Source organism: Oncorhynchus nerka, linkage group LG20 (genome assembly GCF_034236695.1).
Source record: "Oncorhynchus nerka isolate Pitt River linkage group LG20, Oner_Uvic_2.0, whole genome shotgun sequence".
Classification (NCBI taxonomy): Eukaryota; Metazoa; Chordata; class Actinopteri; order Salmoniformes; family Salmonidae; genus Oncorhynchus; species Oncorhynchus nerka.
This window is the reverse complement of record NC_088415.1, coordinates 90,724,463-90,745,395: the sequence shown is the minus strand read 5'-3', so window position 1 is coordinate 90,745,395 and position 20,933 is coordinate 90,724,463. Positions and strand designations below refer to the sequence as shown.

The window sequence follows — 20,933 nt, the reverse complement described above, 5'->3', positions numbered from 1 at the left end:
GTTATGACAGAGCCAAGTGACTTGGTGTATAGCGAGAATAGGAGAGGGCCTAGAACAGAGCCCTGGGGGACACCAGTGGTGAGAGCACGTGGTGTGGAGACGGATTCTCGCCACGCCACCTGGTAGGAGCGACCTGTCAGGTAGGACGCAATCCAAGCGTGGGCCGCGCCGGAGATGCCCAACTCGGAGAGGGTGGAGAGGAGGATCTGATGGTTCACAGTATCGAAGGCAGCCGATAGGTCTAGAAGGATGAGAGCAGAGGAGAGAGAGTTAGCTTTAGCAGTGCGGAGCGCCTCCGTGATACAGAGAAGAGCAGTCTCAGTTGAATGACTAGTCTTGAAACCTGACTGATTTGGATCAAGAAGGTCATTCTGAGAGAGATAGCGGGAGAGCTGGCCAAGGACGGCACGTTCAAGAGTTTTGGAGAGAAAAGAAAGAAGGGATACTGGTCTGTAGTTGTTGACATCGGAGGGATCGAGTGTAGGTTTTTTCAGAAGGGGTGCAACTCTCGCTCTCTTGAAGACGGAAGGGACGTAGCCAGCGGTCAGGGATGAGTTGATGAGCGAGGTGAGGTAAGGGAGAAGGTCTCCGGAAATGGTCTGGAGAAGAGAGGAGGGGATAGGGTCAAGCGGGCAGGTTGTTGGGCGGCCGGCCGTCACAAGACGCGAGATTTCATCTGGAGAGAGGGGGGAGAAAGAGGTCAGAGCACAGGGTAGGGCAGTGTGAGCAGAACCAGCGGTGTCGTTTGACTTAGCAAACGAGGATCGGATGTCGTCAACCTTCTTTTCAAAATGGTTGACGAAGTCATCTGCAGAGAGGGAGGAGGGGGGGAGGGGGAGGAGGATTCAGGAGGGAGGAGAAGGTTGCAAAGAGCTTCCTAGGGTTAGAGGCAGATGCTTGGAATTTAGTCAAAGCTTTCCTTAAGTTTGGGTCAGTCACAGTGGTCAGGTATTCTGCCACTGTGTACTCTCTGTTGTCGTGACGTTGTATTAGTTAGTATTAGTTAATGTGACGGCTGTTGCTCATCGAATGATTAAAGGTTTCTAATTGCGTGATTAAATTAATCAGGCAATTATTAACTCATTAACCTGGGGCACCATGGGAAAATTAGTTTAATTGAGTTTCTATTTCCCAAATTAACTCAAAGAATATCAGAATATTGATTTTACAACAGTCCCTAATTAATCAGTTTCCTCTACAATCTCATTCTGAACATCGCATAACCCGGGAATCTGCACGGACCCGGGTCTCACCAATGAGTTCGGACCCGGGTCTCACCAATGAGTTCGGACCCGGGTCTCACCAATGAGTTCGGACCCGGGTCTCACCAATGAGTTCGTGCCTGGGTCTCACTAATGAGTTCGTACCACACCCATCTTAGTTGATTATTTATTTACTAGAAAGCTAATATGATGATAAAAGATACACATACTGAAAACACAGTCTAGGCTATCGATTATAACTTAGTATAACGGACCAACACACTACGGCACGTTACCAAAAATGGGGATTTAAAAGCGAGAGAAAAAGAGAAAGTACATGAGAGAAATATACATTTGGGTGCATTTGTCAGCTATGCTTATTTTAACCCTAGCCTTGCCCCAAACTGCCGCTCTTATGGGTCAGAATATAATGATGTAATTACGTGTGGGAGGTCTCAGATGGGAATCTCCGCGTGGGTCGTTTAGGCTTCTCAATGACGCACTTCTCCGGCGCAACTCTCTGGTTGTCCTCACGATGTCAGTGTCCTTTTGGCTTAGTGGTCTGATTCCTCGCCTTTGCTCTGATAGGGGTCTTCTGAGGACAGGCAGCTCTGTAGCTCAGAGCTCACAGCGTAGGAATGAAAAAGTGTAGACACCACGATTTGATGGAGAGTGGAGGCTAGGAGGGCCTACTTGAATTCACCCGCTTAGACACAGCTACTCATCCGTAGCTTGGGTTGAAAACATATTTCTTTGTCTTCAACCTTGTTTTGGGTTCGTTGACTTTTTAGACCTCGGCTGCAGCTCGGGTCACTTAGTCTGATATGTTAATTCTTAACTCACAGGTCTTATACCCTCGGGTCAGAAGTGGGCGTAACCGCCTTTAGGGCAATTATCTGGGCGTACCAGGTTAAGAGGCAAGGTCTAGATTTTACTCAATCCAATTTTAGACAACTAACTTCACCTTTCATCTTTACCAAAACATTCTCTTTGATTTGGACATTCTCCACACAACGTACAATGTATAAACATCAAGCATGTACTGGGAAAACTCTTAAAGTTACAATGTTTCCGTAATAACGTAATCTATTAACCTTTTAATAACAAAACAAAAATGACATACATTTTCATATTCCATCTACCGTCATGACCACCATTGTGGCTGACGGAAACCATTGTTCCAAAGTCCCTTTATTTCATGTTTAATGTTCTGGCTGGTTCTCCATAGAGAGAAGACAAAGGAATTTTGTCTGTGGCCTAAGATTTACCATGGGCGTGAGGGGTCATAAAACCCCCACATCTTCAGACCCCTAGATCTCTCCTCCTCTGTTGGGGGTGGGAGATAATCTGTAGGGTTGTGGTCTCCTGTAACCTGATCAGGACAGTCATGACAGTTTCCTCTGGTAGGTTCAACTTGGAAGGATTCTGCAGGTTGCAACCTACCATAAGAATGACCATCGTTTGTGGATCATCATAGCAGTCCCCCCCTTGGTGGTTCACTCTGGTAGGATTTCCGCAAGCTGCGGATCACCACCAGAATGGACCTGGGAGTGGCTCTGTGTTCCGGCCTGTCGTCCGGTTATCCCGGCTAGTGGACCTAGGCAGTAACTTGGCAGACGTTAATAATGCACAACACTCAGGCAATACATCATTACATTTCCTCCCCAAACAAGCGGCGTTGTGGCTCTACTGCTTCCTAAGTGTCCTAAGTAAATTAAATAAAAACATTGTAATAGAAACATAAAAGGCACTTGGAAAAACTTGGCCCCTGAAGGCCAAAGCTTACAATGGGGACATTACTGGGCTGACCTAGTGAGTTCAGGAGAGGAGGCTGGGACTGGGCCCCCTGAGGGTGTTTCAGGATCTATTGCCAACTTTCCAAAAATCTGGATCGTTTCCGTCCCACAGGTGATCCTAGTATAAGACCTCATTAGGTCTTCCATTGCACTTGTGCGCCTGTGTACGTAGTAGGTGCACACGCCAAGGGAATAAGACCAAGGACCATGGTAACAGTCAGGATACTGTCCGGCACCGTCCAAGAGCGGGCGACAGACCAATCTTTTGGTCAGTAGTTAGTCGGGTCAACTAAAAGTGCCTCATCCCGTACGCTAAGATCAACCGCCATGGGTCCCTCGTACTGTATTTTTGGTTTTGAATGGCTTGTGGTAACTCAAGGGAACGTTTAGCAAAAGCGTCAGGCATTTCAATCTCTGTGTCTATCCTGTCGGCGGGAAGTCGGTATAGAGCGAGGTCGTCTATGTGAATAATCGCCCCCTCTGGTACCTTAACAAAAACAGCCTGGTTGGGGATGTTCAATTGGGTGATGGAGTCATGGCGTTCGTAAGTCATAGTGGCGGAAGTAAACGGTGTGTTGACCAACCATCGGTTCCCTACCACCTACACTTGTGTGGTGGTGGCCCCATCCCTGGCTGTTAGTTTGGCTCTACAGCGTTCTTCGCTGGTGATAGCTTTAATACCACAAAGACGCTCAGTGTTATCCTTGACAAACGGTTTGCTAGGACAGAGGTAGTGGACATCTTTGGTTAGTGTACGCGTTAACAGGTTAAGGGTGAGATAGAAATCTGGGTTGTCTTCCTGGTAAGCTACAACTGGGGGCGTGGCAATTTTTACGTGGGTACTGCCGTGCCAAAATCCTACATTGAGAACCGTTTTCAATCTATAGATATTCTCCAGTTCAACAACCGGCAGCGTCAGTAGAAAACCCACTTCATTACGATCAACATCAACGTGTATTGGAATGGCTGACACCAGACTATAGGCCAAATGTCACTGTAATGGCCTTATCGTGGTTGAAGTAGCTGAGGTCAATATGTCGTGCACCATTGAGGGGCACTAGATATCAGGGGATTCTATTCATGGCCAAGTGGTCCATAGAAGAGCTAACTTCATGGAGAAAATCCTCCAGTAACAATCAAACCAATTGGACATGGGCATAGTCATGGTTCATGACCTCTGCTAGCTTTCCTACAGACAGGATAGTTTTGTTCAGGAGAGAAGCGTGTGTGTTGACCACCAGAATAGTGTCCTGGAGAGACTATCCCACATGTTGCAACCTGAGGGCCTGTGCTTTCATCTGCTGCTGGATAAGTGGCATCTCTTCAGTAATCTCCCTAACATTCCTCTTGACTGTGGCTAGACTGACTGCGTTGACGGCAGTGGTACCTAGGGCAAATAGTGACCCTACGGCTGCCCCTATCGATAGTAACGCCCCGATGAATTGTTTCTCTCGCCTGGGCTCGCAAAGTTCTGAATGTTACTGTGAACTTTTGGAGTTGTGCCAACATATGGGCAGTGTCTAGCTGGGCGTGCCTAATTGCATGGCTGGTCCAGTCAGGCCCGGCCCAACTCAAATGCGCCGCAGGTGGAATGTGTTGGCGGTACACATTCTCTGCATCTAGGCGGACATACACCCTCTGCGTGTGTTTACTCTGCAGAGGGTGTATGAGAAGTCGCGGAGAACGATTCCCGTAGGGGTCCGTTCGTGATTACGTCTGCTGGGTTGGTTTTGACCAGGGCGCAGAGAGTCAGGATCAGTCAAAGGAACTCCATCCTACAGAAATGCATAATCAGAGATTGTTGGATTATTTCAGTTATTTGTTTTTGTAAACAAAAATGTTTCGACAACTATTTTTCTGCTTTTATTATTTTGAAACAGTACAGCGCAGGACGATATAAATAGTGACAACAGATGTATATCTGGTAGCTGGGAAGAGAATAAATGTTAGGTTTTAGGTGCAATGTACTGATCTCCTGGAAGGGATCAGCTGAGGGTACTTAAGAATTTTCTTACTACCTCTGACTTTCCTAGCTTTTTATCTATTCGGTGCTGGCTAGCACTCCTTCTATTCCCACAGGGGGAGTGTACAACCTCATTTGGTTCCGGTGGACCCACTTTAATGTGGTGTTTTGCTGATTCTGATATGGTAAGCTACAGGTGACAGCTTCACCACAATCTCGTGTGGCCCCGTCCAGTGGGGCAGGAACTTTGTTGCGACGCCTGCGGGTTTGATGTATATGTAGTACCACACCTTATCCACCTTATCCACACCTGGTGTGAGGCTTTTTTGTCGTAATAGGTCTTTTCACCTTCTGCACTTCATTCCAACTGTCCTTGAGCATACGCAAAGGTAGTCTGGAGATGGTTACGCAAGTCGGTCATGTATTGATGAGCCGTGTAGGCGGTGGCTGCGGCGACATCTCCTGGTTGGTACAGGATATGCAGTGGAAGTGTCATTTGCCGTTCCGTCATCATCTCGAAGGGTGTTATTCCTGTAGACCTGTTGCGTGTGGCTCTGATCGCCATCAGTACCAATGGGATGAGTGAGGAGTTTGAGGTGCCAATCTTTGTGGTTGGCTGCCACATATTTCCTCAAGATTCTGACGATTGTTTGGTTGCTCCTTTCTACCCTCCCCGAGCTCCTAGGGTGGTATGCGATGTGGAGTTTAGCTTTGACTCCCAGAAGCCTCCACAGTTCGGTCATTACAGCTGCCGAAAAGTTAGTTCCTCTGTCGCTGTCCGCGGTTTCTGCTGGCAGGCCGAAACAACTGAAAATGTGGTTTAGCAAAAGAACGGCCGTGGTTTCCGCTGTGTCATTGGTCGCCGGCAGGCACTCCACCCACTTTGTGAATGCGCAAGTCACTGTGCCTCTGGCCGACCTGGCAACTGGGCCGACACACTCAATCTGGATCGAGCTCCATGGGTAAGAGACAACTTTGCATTGCAGGGTTGCTCTGTGACGTGGCTTGGAGGGTTGAAACTGGCAGCAAACTAGACAACCCCTCACGTACTGTGCCACGTCTTGTTCTATGTGAGGCCAGCTGTCGCAATGTTTCACATGTAGCCTTTGACCCCCCCTATGGCCTCCACATGGCTCGTCGTGGGCATGGGCTAACATTATCCCCCTCTGTGTTTTAGGAACCACCACCTTCGAACAGTGTCGGTTTCTGAAATATACACCAGTAGGTCATCTACAAGTGTGAGTTACTGTTTAGTTGCATACAGCGAAAGCCAGTTCTGACACTGGGTGGCCAGTTCTGACACTGGGTGGTTGACAGGATCCATCAGGAACGCCATTGCAGTGGCGAGGGACTCATCTTGGTGTTGCATTGCTACCAGGTTGCCATTCATGAATGAATGCGTTAGCGACACATGATGTTCGTGCGAAGACGTTTCCTGTAGTGCTACATGGCTACGCGGTACATCAAACACCCAAGGGGTGCCGTAAATTTCACTGGATTTCGCCATGCTGTCGTCATGGTCGTTGCCAAGTTTGTCACGACCAGGTAATTTGGAGTGTCCCTTGACTTTCTTCCAATTCCAATTTCTTCCAGTATGTCGTGTTCGGTGATGAGGTTAATCACAAGCAAGAATGAGCTCTTTGTTTTTCATCTCTTTACCACTTGAAGTAGTCATGTGCTTTTTTTTCCAAAACGGCAAGTGGCATAAGAAGGTGAGTCTCACGTAGTTTGAGTTGGTGGATCTCCAGTTCTGACAATTCGTGTTTCACCGCCATTTGCAGGATGATCAGCTCGCCAGCCACTTCTGCAAACTGTCTGGTCTTGTTGCCAAGCTGGAATTGAAGTGGTTTGCACGGAATGTCGTTGTGCCATACCAATCCCACCCCAGCTTGTAAGTGGTCTAGATGGCGGTAAGAATAGCCAACTACAAATGCCATCGGCCTGTCAAGACACGTTCTCTTCGAAGTAGTGATGGTTTGAAGGCAATGGCGGAGCGATGTCACGAGGGGGTGGAGCGGAGTCGGTTTCATCATCACCACAGCGTTGACACACCGCCAAAGCACTGCCCAAAGGCTTTCGCTTTTGCGTAGTTGATTACTACATCATGGCTCTGCAGCGTCATAAGCCAAGCCACTATCCTGCTGTTGTGTACAGCACCCTCACGGATGCGTAGTTGATTACTACATCATGGCTCTGCAGCATCATAAGCCAAGCCGCTATCCTGCTGTTGTGTACAGCACCCTCACGGATTCGTAGTTGATTACTACATCATGGCTCTGCAGCGTCATAAGCCAAGCCGCTATCCTGCTGTTGTGTATAGCACCCTCACGGATTCGTAGGCTTTTCAGAAAAGTCACAGACTGGTGACATGTTTCTATGATCACCTTTTGTCCGCCGACATAACTGGTGAAGTGTTTGATTGCCCAGACTGTCGACAGCAACGCTTTTTCGCAGTCTGAGTATTTGTGTTCAGCAGGGTTGAGTGTTTTGCTCACGTAAGCTACCACACGTTTGTCTTGGTGGTATTTTTGGTACAACCCAGCGCTAAGGCAGTGCTCTAAGAAACCGACTTCCAAAAATAATGTCTTGTCTTTGTTGGGGTATACCAAGCAGGGTGCTTTGCAAAGCTGGTTTTTCAAGGAAGTCACAGCTTCGTTGTGAGTGACATCCCAAATGAATGGGGTGTGTTTCTGAACCAACAACTACCTTTCTATTACTGTCCCTGAATCAACAACACCTACCAACAACTACCAACCTGTTACTGTCCCTGAACCAACAACTACCTACCAACAACTACCTACCTATTACTGTCCCTGAACCAACAACTACCTACCTATTACTGTCCCTGAACCAACAACTACCTACCAACAACTACCAACCTGTTACTGTCCCTGAACCAACAACTACCTACCAACAACTACCTACCTATTACTGTCCCTGAACCAACAACTACCTACCTGTTACTCTCCCTGAACCTACAACTACCTACCAACAACTACCTACCTATTACTGTCCCTGAACCAACAACACCTACCTATTACTGTCCCTGAACCAACAACACCTACCAACAACTACCTACCTATTACTGTCCCTGAACCTACAACTACCTACCTGTTACTCTCCCTGAACCTACAACTACCTACCTGTTACTCTCCCTGAACCTACAACTACCTACCAACAACTACGTACCTATTACTGTCCCTGAACCAACAACTACCTACCTATTACTGTCCCTGAACCAACAACTACCTACCTGTTACTCTCCCTGAACCAACAACTACCTACCTGTTACTCTCCCTGAACCTACAACTACCTACCAACAACTACGTACCTATTACTGTCCCTGAACCAACAACTACCTACCTGTTACTGTCCCTGAACCAACAACTACCTACCTGTTACTGTCCCTGAACCAACAACTACCTACCATCAACTACCAACCTGTTACTGTCCCTGAACCAACAACTACCTACCAACAACTACGTACCTATTACTGTCCCTGAACCAACAACTGCCTACCAACAACTACCTACCTATTACTGTCCCTGAACCAACAACTACCTACCTATTACTGTCCCTGAACCTACAACTACCTACCATCAACTACCTACCTGTTACTGTCCCTGAACCAACAACTACCTACCAACAACTACCTACCTATTACTGTCCCTGAACCAACAACTACCTACCAACAACTACCTACCAACAACTACCTACCTATTACTGTCCCTGAACCAACAACTACCAACCTATTACTGTCCCTGAACCTACAACTACCTACCAACAACTACCTTCCAATTACTGTCCCTGAACCAACAACTACCTATCAACAACTACCTACCTATTACTGTCCCTGAACCAACAACTACCTACCTATTACTGTCCCTGAACCTACAACTACCTACCAACAACTACCTTCCAATTACTGTCCCTGAACCAACAACACCTACCAACAACTACCTACCTGTTACTGTCCCTGAACCAACAACACCTACCAACAACTGCCTACCTATTACTGTCCCTGAACCTACAACTACCTACCAACAACTGCCTACCTATTACTGTCCCTGAACCAACAACTACCTACCTATTACTGTCCCTGAACCAACAACACCTACCAACAACTACCTACCTATTACTGTCCCTAAACCAACAACTACCTTCCAATTACTGTCCCTGAACCAACAACACCTACCAACAACTGCCTACCTATTACTGTCCCTGAACCAACAACTACCTACCTATTACTGTCCCTAAACCAACAACTACCTACCAACAACTACCTACCTATTACTGTCCCTGAACCAACAACTACCTACCTATTACTGTCCCTGAACCAACAACACCTACCAACAACTGCCTACCTATTACTGTCCCTGAACCAACAACTACCTACCTATTACTGTCCCTGAACCAACAACTACCTACCAACAACTGCCTACCTATTACTGTCCCTGAACCAACAACTACCTACCTGTTACTGTCCCTGAACCAACAACTACCTACCAACAACTACCTACCTGTTACTGTCCCTGAACCAACAACTACCTACCTGTTACTCTCCCTGAACCTACAACACCTACCAACAACTACCTACCTGTTACTGTCCCTGAACCAACAACTACCTACCAACAACTACCTACCAACAACTACCTACCAACAACTACCTACCTGTTACTGTCCCTGAACCAACAACTACCTACCTATTACTGTCCCTGAACCAACAACACCTACCAACAACTACCTACCTATTACTGTCCCTGAACCAACAACTACCTACCTATTACTGTCCCTGAACCAACAACTACCTACCAACAACTACCTACCTATTACTGTGCCTGAACAACAACTACCTACCTATTACTGTCCCTGAACCAACAACTGCCTACCTGTTACTGTCCCTGAACCAACAACTGCCTACCTGTTACTGTCCCTGAACCAACAACTACCTACCTGTTACTGTCCCTAAACCTACAACTACCTACCTATTACTCTCCCTGAACCAACAACTACCTACCTATTACTGTCCCTGAACCAACAACTACCTTCCAATTACTGTCCCTGAACCAACAACTACCTACCTATTACTGTCCCTGAACCAACAACTACCTACCAACAACTACCTACCTATTACTGTCCCTGAACCAAGAACTACCTTCCATTTTCTGTCCCTGAACCAACAACTGCCTACCTATTACTGTCCCTGAACCAACAACTACCTACCAACAACTACCTACCTATTACTGTCCCTGAACCAACAACTACCTACCAACAACTACCTACCTATTACTGTCCCTGAACCAACAACTACCTACCTATTACTGTCCCTGAACCAACAACTACCTACCTATTACTGTCCCTGAACCAACAACTACCTACCAACAACTACCCCCCTATTACTGTCCCTGAACCAACAACTAAATACCTATTACTGTCCCTGAACCAACAACTACCTACCAACAACTGCCTACCTATTACTGTCCCTGAACCAACAACTACCTACCAACAACTACCTACCTATTACTGTCCCTGAACCAACAACTGCCTACCTATTACTGTCCCTGAACCAACAACTACCTACCTATTACTGTCCCTGAACCAACAACTACCTACCTATTACTGTCCCTGAACCAACAACTACCTACCTATTACTGTCCCTGAACCAACAACACCTACCTATTACTGTCCCTGAACCAACAACTACCTACCAACAACTGCCTACCTATTACTGTCCCTAAACCAACAACTACCTTCCTATTACTGTCCCTGAACCAACAACTACCTATCAACAACTACCTACCTATTACTGTCCCTGAACCAACAACACCTACCTATTACTGTCCCTGAACCAACAACTACCTACCTATTACTGTCCCTGAACCAACAACTACCTACCAACAACTACCTACCTGTTACTGTCCCTGAACCAACAACTACCTATCAACAACTACCTACCTATTACTGTCCCTGAACCAACAACTACCTACCTATTACTGTCCCTGAACCAACAACTACCTATCAACAACTACCTACCTATTACTGTCCCTGAACCAACAACTACCTACCTATTACTGTCCCTGAACCAACAACTACCTACCTATTACTGTCCCTGAACCAACAACTACCTACCTGTTACTGTCCCTGAACCAACAACTACCTACCTGTTACTGTCCCTGAACCAACAACTACCTATCAACAACTACCTACCTATTACTGTCCCTGAACCAACAACTACCTACCTATTACTGTCCCTGAACCAACAACTACCTATCAACAACTACCTACCTATTACTGTCCCTAAACCAACAACTACCTACCTGTTACTGTCCCTGAACCAACAACTACCTACCTATTACTGTCCCTGAACCAACAACTACCTACCTATTACTGTCCCTGAACCAACAACTACCTACCTATTACTGTCCCTGAACCAACAACTACCTACCAACAACTACCTACCTGTTACTGTCCCTGAACCAACAACTACCTACCGGTTACTCTCCCTGAACCTACAACTACCTACCAACAACTACCTACCTATTACTGTCCCTTAACCAACAACTACCTACCAACAACTACCTACCTGTTACTCTCCCTGAACCTACAACACCTACCAACAACTACCTACCTATTACTGTCCCTGAACCAACAACTACCTACCAACAACTACCTACCTGTTACTGTCCCTGAACCAACAACTACCTACCTGTTACTCTCCCTGAACCTACAACACCTACCAACAACTACCTACCTATTACTGTCCCTGAACCAACAACTACCTACCTGTTACTCTCCCTGAACCAACAACTGCCTACCTATTACTGTCCCTGAACCAACAACTACCTACCTGTTACTGTCCCTAAACCAACAACTACCTACCAACAACTACCTACCTGTTACTGTCCCTGAACCAACAACTACCTACCTATTACTGTCCCTGAACCAACAACTACCTACCTGTTACTGTCCCTGAACCAACAACTACCTACCTATTACTGTCCCTGAACCAACAACTACCTACCAACAACTACCTACCTATTACTGTCCCTGAACCAACAACTACCTACCTATTACTGTCCCTGAACCAACAACTACCTACCTGTTATTGTCCCTGAACCTACAACTACCTACCAACAACTACCTACCTATTACTGTCCCTGAACCAACAACTACCTACCAACAACTACCTTCCTATTACTGTCCCTGAACCAACAACTACCTACCAACAACTACCTACCTATTACTGTCCCTGAACCAACAACTACCTACCTATTACTGTCCCTGAACCAACAACTACCTACCAACAACTACCTACCTGTTACTGTCCCTGAACCAACAACTACCTACCAACAACTACCTACCAACAACTACCTACCTGTTACTGTCCCTGAACCAACAACTACCTACCTATTACTGTCCCTGAACCAACAACTACCTATCAACAACTACCTACCTATTACTGTCCCTGAACCAACAACTACCTACCTATTACTGTCCCTAAACCAACAACTACCTACCTATTACTGTCCCTGAACCAACAACTACCTACCTATTACTGTCCCTGAACCAACAACTACCTACCTATTACTGTCCCTGAACCAACAACTACCTACCTATTACTGTCCCTGAACCAACAACTACCTACCTATTACTGTCCCTGAACCAACAACTACCTACCTATTACTGTCCCTGAACCAACAACTACCTATCAACAACTACCTACCTATTACTGTCCCTGAACCAACAACTACCTACCTATTACTGTCCCTGAACCAACAACTACCTACCAACAACTACCTACCTATTACTGTCCCTAAACCAACAACTACCTACCAACAACTACCTACCTGTTACTGTCCCTGAACCAACAACTACCTACCAACAACTGCCTACCTATTACTGTCCCTGAACCAACAACTACCTACCAACAACTGCCTACCTATTACTGTCCCTGAACCAACAACTGCCTTCCAATTACTGTCCCTGAACCAACAACTACCTTCCAATTACTGTCCCTGAACCAACAACTACCTTCCAATTACTGTCCCTGAACCAACAACTACCTACCAACAACTACCTACCTATTACTGTCCCTGAACCAACAACTACCTACCAACAACTGCCTACCTATTACTGTCCCTGAACCAACAACTACCTACCAACAACTGCCTACCTATTACTGTCCCTGAACCTACAACTACCTACCAACAACTACCTACCTATTACTGTGCCTGAACCAACAACTACCTTCCAATTACTGTCCCTGAACCAACAACTACCTACCTATTACTGTCCCTGAACCAACAACACCTACCAACAACTACCTACCTATTACTGTCCCTGAACCAACAACTACCTACCAACAACTGCCTACCTATTACTGTCCCTGAACCAACAACTACCTACCTATTACTGTCCCTGAACCAACAACTACCTTCCAATTACTGTCCCTGAACCAACAACTACCTACCTATTACTGTCCCTGAACCAACAACTACCTTCCAATTACTGTCCCTGAACCAACAACACCTACCAACAACTGCCTACCTATTACTGTCCCTGAACCAACAACTACCTACCAACAACTACCTACCTATTACTGTCCCTCAACCAACAACTACCTACCTATTACTGTCCCTCAACCAACAACTACCTACCAACAACTACCTACCTGTTACTGTCCCTGAACAAACAACTACCTTCCAATTACTGTCCCTGAACCAACAACTACCTACCTATTACTGTCCCTGAACCAACAACTACCTACCAACAACTACCTACCTATTACTGTCCCTGAACCAACAACTACCTACCTATTACTGTCCCTGAACCAACAACTACCTACCTGTTACTGTCCCTGAACCAACAACTACCCACATATTACTGTCCCTAATCCTACAACTACCTACCTGTTTTGTCCCTAAACCATCAACAACCTACCTATTACTGTTTGTAGCCTAGTGGTTAGTGTGTTGGGTCAGAATCCAAAAGGATGCTGGATCAAATCCCTGAGCTGACAAGTTAAAAAATCTGTCATTCTGCCTCTGAACAAGGCACAAGCCACTGTTCCCTGGTAGGCCGTCATTGTATTTAAGAATTTGTTCTTAACTGACTTGCCTAGTTAAATAATAAAAAATAAAAAATACTGTTCCTGAACCACCAACAACTACCTACAGTGTACAATATCATATCCATTCTTTCCCCGCGACCTCCCTGTCTCTCTCCTGTCTCTCACATCCCTCTGACTGTCTCTGTACTGTCTCTCACATCCCTCTGACTGTCTCTCTCCTGTCTCTCACATCCCTCTGACTGTCTCTCACATCCCTCTGACTGTCTCTCTCCTGTCTCTCACATCCCTCTGACTGTCTCTCACATCCCTCTGACTGTCTCTCTACTGTCTCTCACATCCCTCTGACTGTCTCTCTACTGTCTCTCACATCCCTCTGACTGTCTCTCTCCCACCATATATCTACTCTCTGTCACGTTCCCTCCCTCCTCTGACTGTCTCTCTACTGTCTCTCACATCCCTCTGACTGTCTCTCTCCCGCCATATATCCACTCTCTGTCACATTCCCTCCCTCCTCTGACTGTCTCTCTACTGTCTCTCACATCCCTCTGACTGTCTCTCTTCCGCCATATATCCACTCTCTGTCACATTCCCTCCCTCCTCTGACTGTCTCTCTCCCACCATATATCTACTCTCTTTCACATTCCCTCCCTCCTCTGACTGTCTCTCTACTGTCTCTCACATCCCTCTGACTGTCTCTCTACTGTCTCTCACATCCCTCTGACTGTCTCTCCCATCCCTCTGACTGTCTCTCTACTGTCTCTCACATCCCTCTGACTGTCTCTCTACTGTCTCTCACATCCCTCTGACTGTCTCTCATATATCTACTCTCTGTCACATTCCCTCCCTCCTCTGACTGTCTCTCATATATCCACTCTCTGTCACATTCCCTCCCTCCTCTGACTGTCTCTCTACTGTCTCTCACATCCCTCTGACTGTCTCTCTTCCGCCATATATCCACTCTCTGTCACATTCCCTCCCTCCTCTGACTGTCTCTCATATATCTACCCTCTGTCACATTCCCTCCCTCCTCTGACTGTCTCTCATATATCTACTCTCTGTCACATTCCCTCCCTCCTCTGACTGTCTCTCATATATCTACCCTCTGTCACATTCCCTCCCTCCTCTGACTGTCTCTCATATATCCACTCTCTGTCACATTCCCTCCCTCCTCTGACTGTCTCTCATATATCCACTCTCTGTCACATTCCCTCCCTCCTCTGACTGTCTCTCATATATCCACTCTCTGTCACATTCCCTCCCTCCTCTGACTGTCTCTCATATATCTACTCTCTGTCACATTCCCTCCCTCCTCTGACTGTCTCTCATATATCTACTCTCTGTCACATTCCCTCCCTCCTCTGACTGTCTCTCATATATCTACTCTCTGTCACATTCCCTCCCTCCTCTGACTGTCTCTCATATATCTACTCTCTGTCACATTCCCTCCCTCCTCTGACTGTCTCTCATATATCCACTCTCTGTCACATTCCCTCCCTCCTCTGACTGTCTCTCTATATCTACTCTCTGTCACATTCCCTCCCTCCTCTGACTGTCTATCCACTGTCTCTCACATCCCTCTGACTGTCTCTCATATCTTCCGCCATATTATCCTCCTCTCTGTCATCACTCTCTTCCTCCCTCCTCTGACTGTCTCTCATATATCCACTCTCTGTCACATTCCCTCCCTCCTCTGACTGTCTCTCATATATCTACTCTCTGTCACATTCCCTCCTCCTCTGACTGTCTCTCATATATCTACTCTCTGTCACATTCCCTCCCTCCTCTGACTGTCTCTCATATATCTACTCTCTGTCACATTCCCTCCCTCCTCTGACTGTCTCTCATATATCTACTCTCTGTCACATTCCCTCCCTCCTCTGACTGTCTCTCATATATCTACTCTCTGTCACATTCCCTCCTCCTCTGACTGTCTCTCATATATCCACTCTCTGTCACATTCCCTCCCTCCTCTGACTGTCTCTCATATATCTACTCTCTGTCACATTCCCCCTCCTGTGACTGTCCTACCCCCTGGTTCAACATGACTGTTTTCTATTATCCACTTTCTCCTGTCACATTCCTTCCTCCCTCCTCTGACTGTCTCTCAGTAATATCCACTCTCTGTCACATTCTCCTCCCTCCTCTGACTGTCTCTTATTATATCCACTCTCTGTCACATTCCCTCCCTCCTCTATATCTACTCTCTGTTACATTTCCCCCTCCTGTGACTGTCTCTAGGTTCCTGCCTTTCCCCCTGGTTCAACATAACTTGTTTTCTATTATCTCTCTTTCCTCTCCTGCCACCAGTCCCTTCCTTCCATCGCTCCCTCATGTCTCAACATACTGTAACTCTCTCTAGTAAGAATAAGAGATACTCTGAATGATCGGCTGTGAAAAGCCAACGGACATTTACTCCTGAGGTGCTGACCTGTTGCACCCTCGACAACCACTGTGATTATTATTATTTGACCCTGCTTGTCATCTATGAACATTTGAACATCTTGACCATGTTCTGTTATAATCTCCACCCGGCAGTTGAAACAGCCAGAAGAGGACTGGGGCCAGTCCCTCAGGTAGCCTGGTTCCTAGGGGCTCTCCGAGAGAGAGAAAGAAAGAGAGAAGGAGGTTTCTTCCGAATAGGACAGGAGGTTCCTGCCTTTCTAGGGAGTGGAGGCTTTTCAACTAGGCGGACAGGGCCAAACAGGAAGGATATAACCCCACCCACTTTGCCAAAGCACAGCCCCCACACATCTACACCTGCATTGCTTTCTGTTTGGGGATTTAGGCTGGGTTTCTGTACAGCACATTGAGATATCAGCTGATGTAAGAAGGGCTTCATAAATAAATTTGATTTGATTAAGAATTGTATCACCCGACACCTATTAGGTGCTAGTCATGGAAACAAAACCACTTACCTCAGTCAGCCAACCCTGCTAACCCAGGACACCTCAGCCATGTTCAGCCGTATCATGTAAGTCCTTATCCTTATCTAACATCAGTAGGAGCAGAGGCCTGGTGACATGTTCCTGATGAAAACACCAGCGAGGCCTGCCGATATATAAATGACTAACCGACTGGCTAGATAGGCTCCTATCTAGTGGAATCTTGCCTCTCATCTTGCAAAGCATCAAATGGACTCAAGTCCAAACACAACCATTTGAAATACAAGATGCCCGAGTCCTACATTGTGAATGAACAGGCAGTCAGACCTGTATTTGTGCTCGATGAGTTCAAAATATTAGTACAGTGTTTATCAGTGTTCTGTGATGTAGTGAACATGCCTCTTGTCAAACATGAAGTATGGTTTGAAATGTGTTGGATTTATCATAACTTCATAATCATACTGCCACAAGAAGAAGAATGGGAAATACTGTTAACGTTTTTTTTTTAAATAGCCAGCATTAGCATTTTGAAATCATGACAGGCTTTGCTAGACGTTTATAGCTGATCAAAATCTCATCTGCAGCTGGCCTCAATGTTGTATAGAGTAGAGGTGAGATGAATGTCAATATGAGTGTGTTTAAAACACTCTTTCAGGCACACACACACACACATAAACAGACACACACATTACACACACACACACACACACACACACACACACACACACACACACACAGCACGCACACACACACACAGTCGTGCTGGGCCTCGGTTGAGCAGGCAAATATATGTATATTTCTCAGCAGTGTTTCATAAGAGACAGTCATTGAGGATTCTTCTCCCATCTACACTAGAGGATCAGCAGGAATATAAATCACACAGGCAATTTGGGTGGTAGAGTCGACTAGAGACCTACCAGAGTGTTGGATTGAATACAGGACAGTATATTACCAAGTAGAGGACAGTGGTGGATGGAATACAGGACAGTATATTACCAAGTAGAGGACAGTGGTAGAGGACAGGACAGTAGAGGACAGTGGTGGTTGGAATACAGGACAGTATATTACCAAGTAGAGGACAGTGGTGGGTTGAATACAGGACAGTATATTACTAAGTAGAGGACAGTGGTGGGTTGAATACAGGACAGTATATTACCAAGTAGAGGACAGTGGTGGATGGAATACAGGACAGTATATTACCAAGTAGAGGACAGTGGTGGATGGAATACAGGACAGTATATTACCAAGTAGAGGACAGTGGTGGTTGGAATACAGGACAGTATATTACCAAGTAGAGGACAGTGGTGGTTGGAATACAGGACAGTATATTACCAAGTAGAGGACAGTGGTGGATGGAATACAGGACAGTATATTACCAAGTAGAGGACAGTGGTGGATGGAATACAGGACAGTATATTACCAAGTAGAGGACAGTGGTGGTTGGAATACAGGACAGTATATTACCAAGTAGAGGACAGTGGTGGGTTGAATACAGGACAGTATATTACCAAGTAGAGGACAGTGGTGGTTGGAATACAGGACAGTATATTACCAAGTAGAGGACAGTGGTGGTTGGAATACAGGACAGTATATTACCAAGTAGAGGACAGTGGTGGATGGAATACAGGACAGTATATTACCAAGTAGAGGACAGTGGTGGTTGGAATACAGGACAGTATATTACCAAGTAGAGGACAGTGGTGGATGGAATACAGGACAGTATATTACCAAGTAGAGGACAGTGGTGGTTGGAATACAGGACAGTATATTACCAAGTAGAGGACAGTGGTGGATGGAATACAGGACAGTATATTACCAAGTAGAGGACAGTGGTGGGTTGAATACAGGACAGTATATTACTAAGTAGAGGACAGTGGTGGATTGAATATACAGGACAGTATATTACTGCGTAAGGAGCAGGTTTGAAATATGGTGTAGTTCCACTCCTCCACCAGCAGTAGGTGACATCACTAGTGTACAGATGTTTGATGATTAGTGTGTGTGAATGAGTCCCTAAATGAGTGAGTTCCTGTCAGTCCAGAGTAGATTGCAGATATGTTGATACCGGGTAATGTCTAAGGTTTCAACCTGTGTTCTCCAACTCTATCCCCCCCCCGATACTGGGTCATGTCTAAGGTTTCAACCTGTGTTCTCCACCTCTATCCCCCCCGATACTGGGTAATGTCTAAGGTTTCAACCTGTGTTCTCCAACTCTATTCCCCCCCGATACTGGGTAATGTCTAAGGTTTCAACCTGTGTTCTCCACCTCTATTCCCCCCCACAGGAAAACCCTTACATGTGCAACAACGAGTGTGACTCCTCCACAGATGAACTAGCCCACCCTTCGGAGCTCATGTTCGACTTCGAGGGCCGCAACCCAACAACCTTCTGGCAGTCCAGTTCCTGGAAGAAGTACCCCAAACCCCTGGAGGTCAACATCACGCTGTCCTGGAACAAAACTATCGAGCTGACGGACGACATCGTCCTCACCTTTGAGTCCGGCCGCCCCGAGCAGATGCTTCTGGAGAAATCGCTAGACTACGGTAAAACCTGGACCCCTTACCAGTTTTACGCTACCGACTGCCTCGACGCATTTACCATGGACCCCAAGACGGTCAACGAGCTGACCCAGCGAACCCTCCTCGACATTATCTGTACTGAGGACTACTCCCGAGGCTACGTGTGGAAGTACGATAAAACAGTCCGCTTCGAGATCAAGGACCGGTTCGCGCTGTTCGCCGGGCTGCAGTTGTACAACATGGCGTCGCTCTACGGTCAACTGGACACCACCAGGAACCTACGGGACTTCTTCACTGTGACGGACCTCAGGATACGGCTGCTGAAACCGGCCACCGGGTCCACCATGGTGGATGAAAACAACTTGTCCCGATACTTCTACGCCATCTCTGACATCAAGGTGCAGGGAAGGTGAGAGAGTTGCTTTTATCTTTATTTAGTCTTGATTTCCCTTTACAGGTGTGTTATATCACTCTAGCATGCTAGCAGATACCTTTGTGCTAACACTTGTTAGCATTGGCTCGCAAAACTACCTCTAACTTCTTTCATACTGGACACAGAGACATAAAAAAAAATGGTATCCACAAGTTGATCTGACTCTGGGGAAGTAGATACAGGGCCTCATTGCCAAAATTCCGAATGATCCCTTTAATATTCAAATGAAAATCAAAGATGATCTATTATATTGACAAGATAGTCGAGTGACCACTCTAACAATAGACATTTCCTCAAAGATGGAAGGCATACGGGAGATGTCTAGATCAGGTGGGACCATTCTAAACAATGAGAGGTGGGCAACTCTGATATAAAGTAGTATTTTCAAAGTTGACGAAAATACCATGTGTGTCCACTTATATCAGTGCATTTGCAACAACCTAACCATTATGAAACGTATATTCCATTAAATTAGCCTCACATAGCAAATTAGCAATAAAAAACAAACATTTTTGTTGACCAAATTCGACACTCTCTCATTGACCTCCGTTCCAAAATTCCTCACTTTTATTTTCGTGGACAGATTTTGGGCAGAGTAAACCCCTTAACGCTTCGCCTCAACCTCTCTTTTAAAATCATATTAGTTTTGATTCATTTTGTATGAGCTGAATGCTCTGACGCATTCTAATAATGACTAGGACGGGGCCTGGACACATGGCTATGACCCCTGTAATTAACAGGTGTACGTCCCAAATTACACCATATTCACTACGTAGTGTGCTATATAGGGAATAGAGTGCCATTTAGAACTAAGGCCAGGTTTAAATTTGACATCCATCTTTACATTTAAATTTGACATCCACCCCCCATCAGGAGATTCCCAACGGTTTAGAGAGATGATGAAACATAACAGATATATTATTTTATAGCCCCATAGATGCTTAATGAACCACCTGTGGATCATAAACACACTCCACAGCTGTTCACTGAATGAGACCGGTGTGTGTGTGTGTGAATGTGTGTGTATGTATAGTTGGTTTATATGAGGATAACTAGGCTCAGTAATGA

At 46.0% G+C, this 20,933-nt stretch overlaps 1 protein-coding gene across 1 annotated transcript in view; it reads left to right on the top strand.

Moving 5' to 3' along the window:
* Window positions 1-19,845, top strand: part of LOC115117137 (netrin-G1-like) — a 44,900-nt gene extending 25,055 nt beyond the window's left edge. Inside the window, exon 2 of the mRNA XM_029645599.2 lies at window positions 19,198-19,845. Within this exon, the coding sequence (XP_029501459.2) occupies window positions 19,198-19,845 (648 nt within the window). The remainder of the gene's footprint in view (window positions 1-19,197) is intronic.
* The last annotated feature ends 1,088 nt before the right edge of the window (window positions 19,846-20,933 follow it).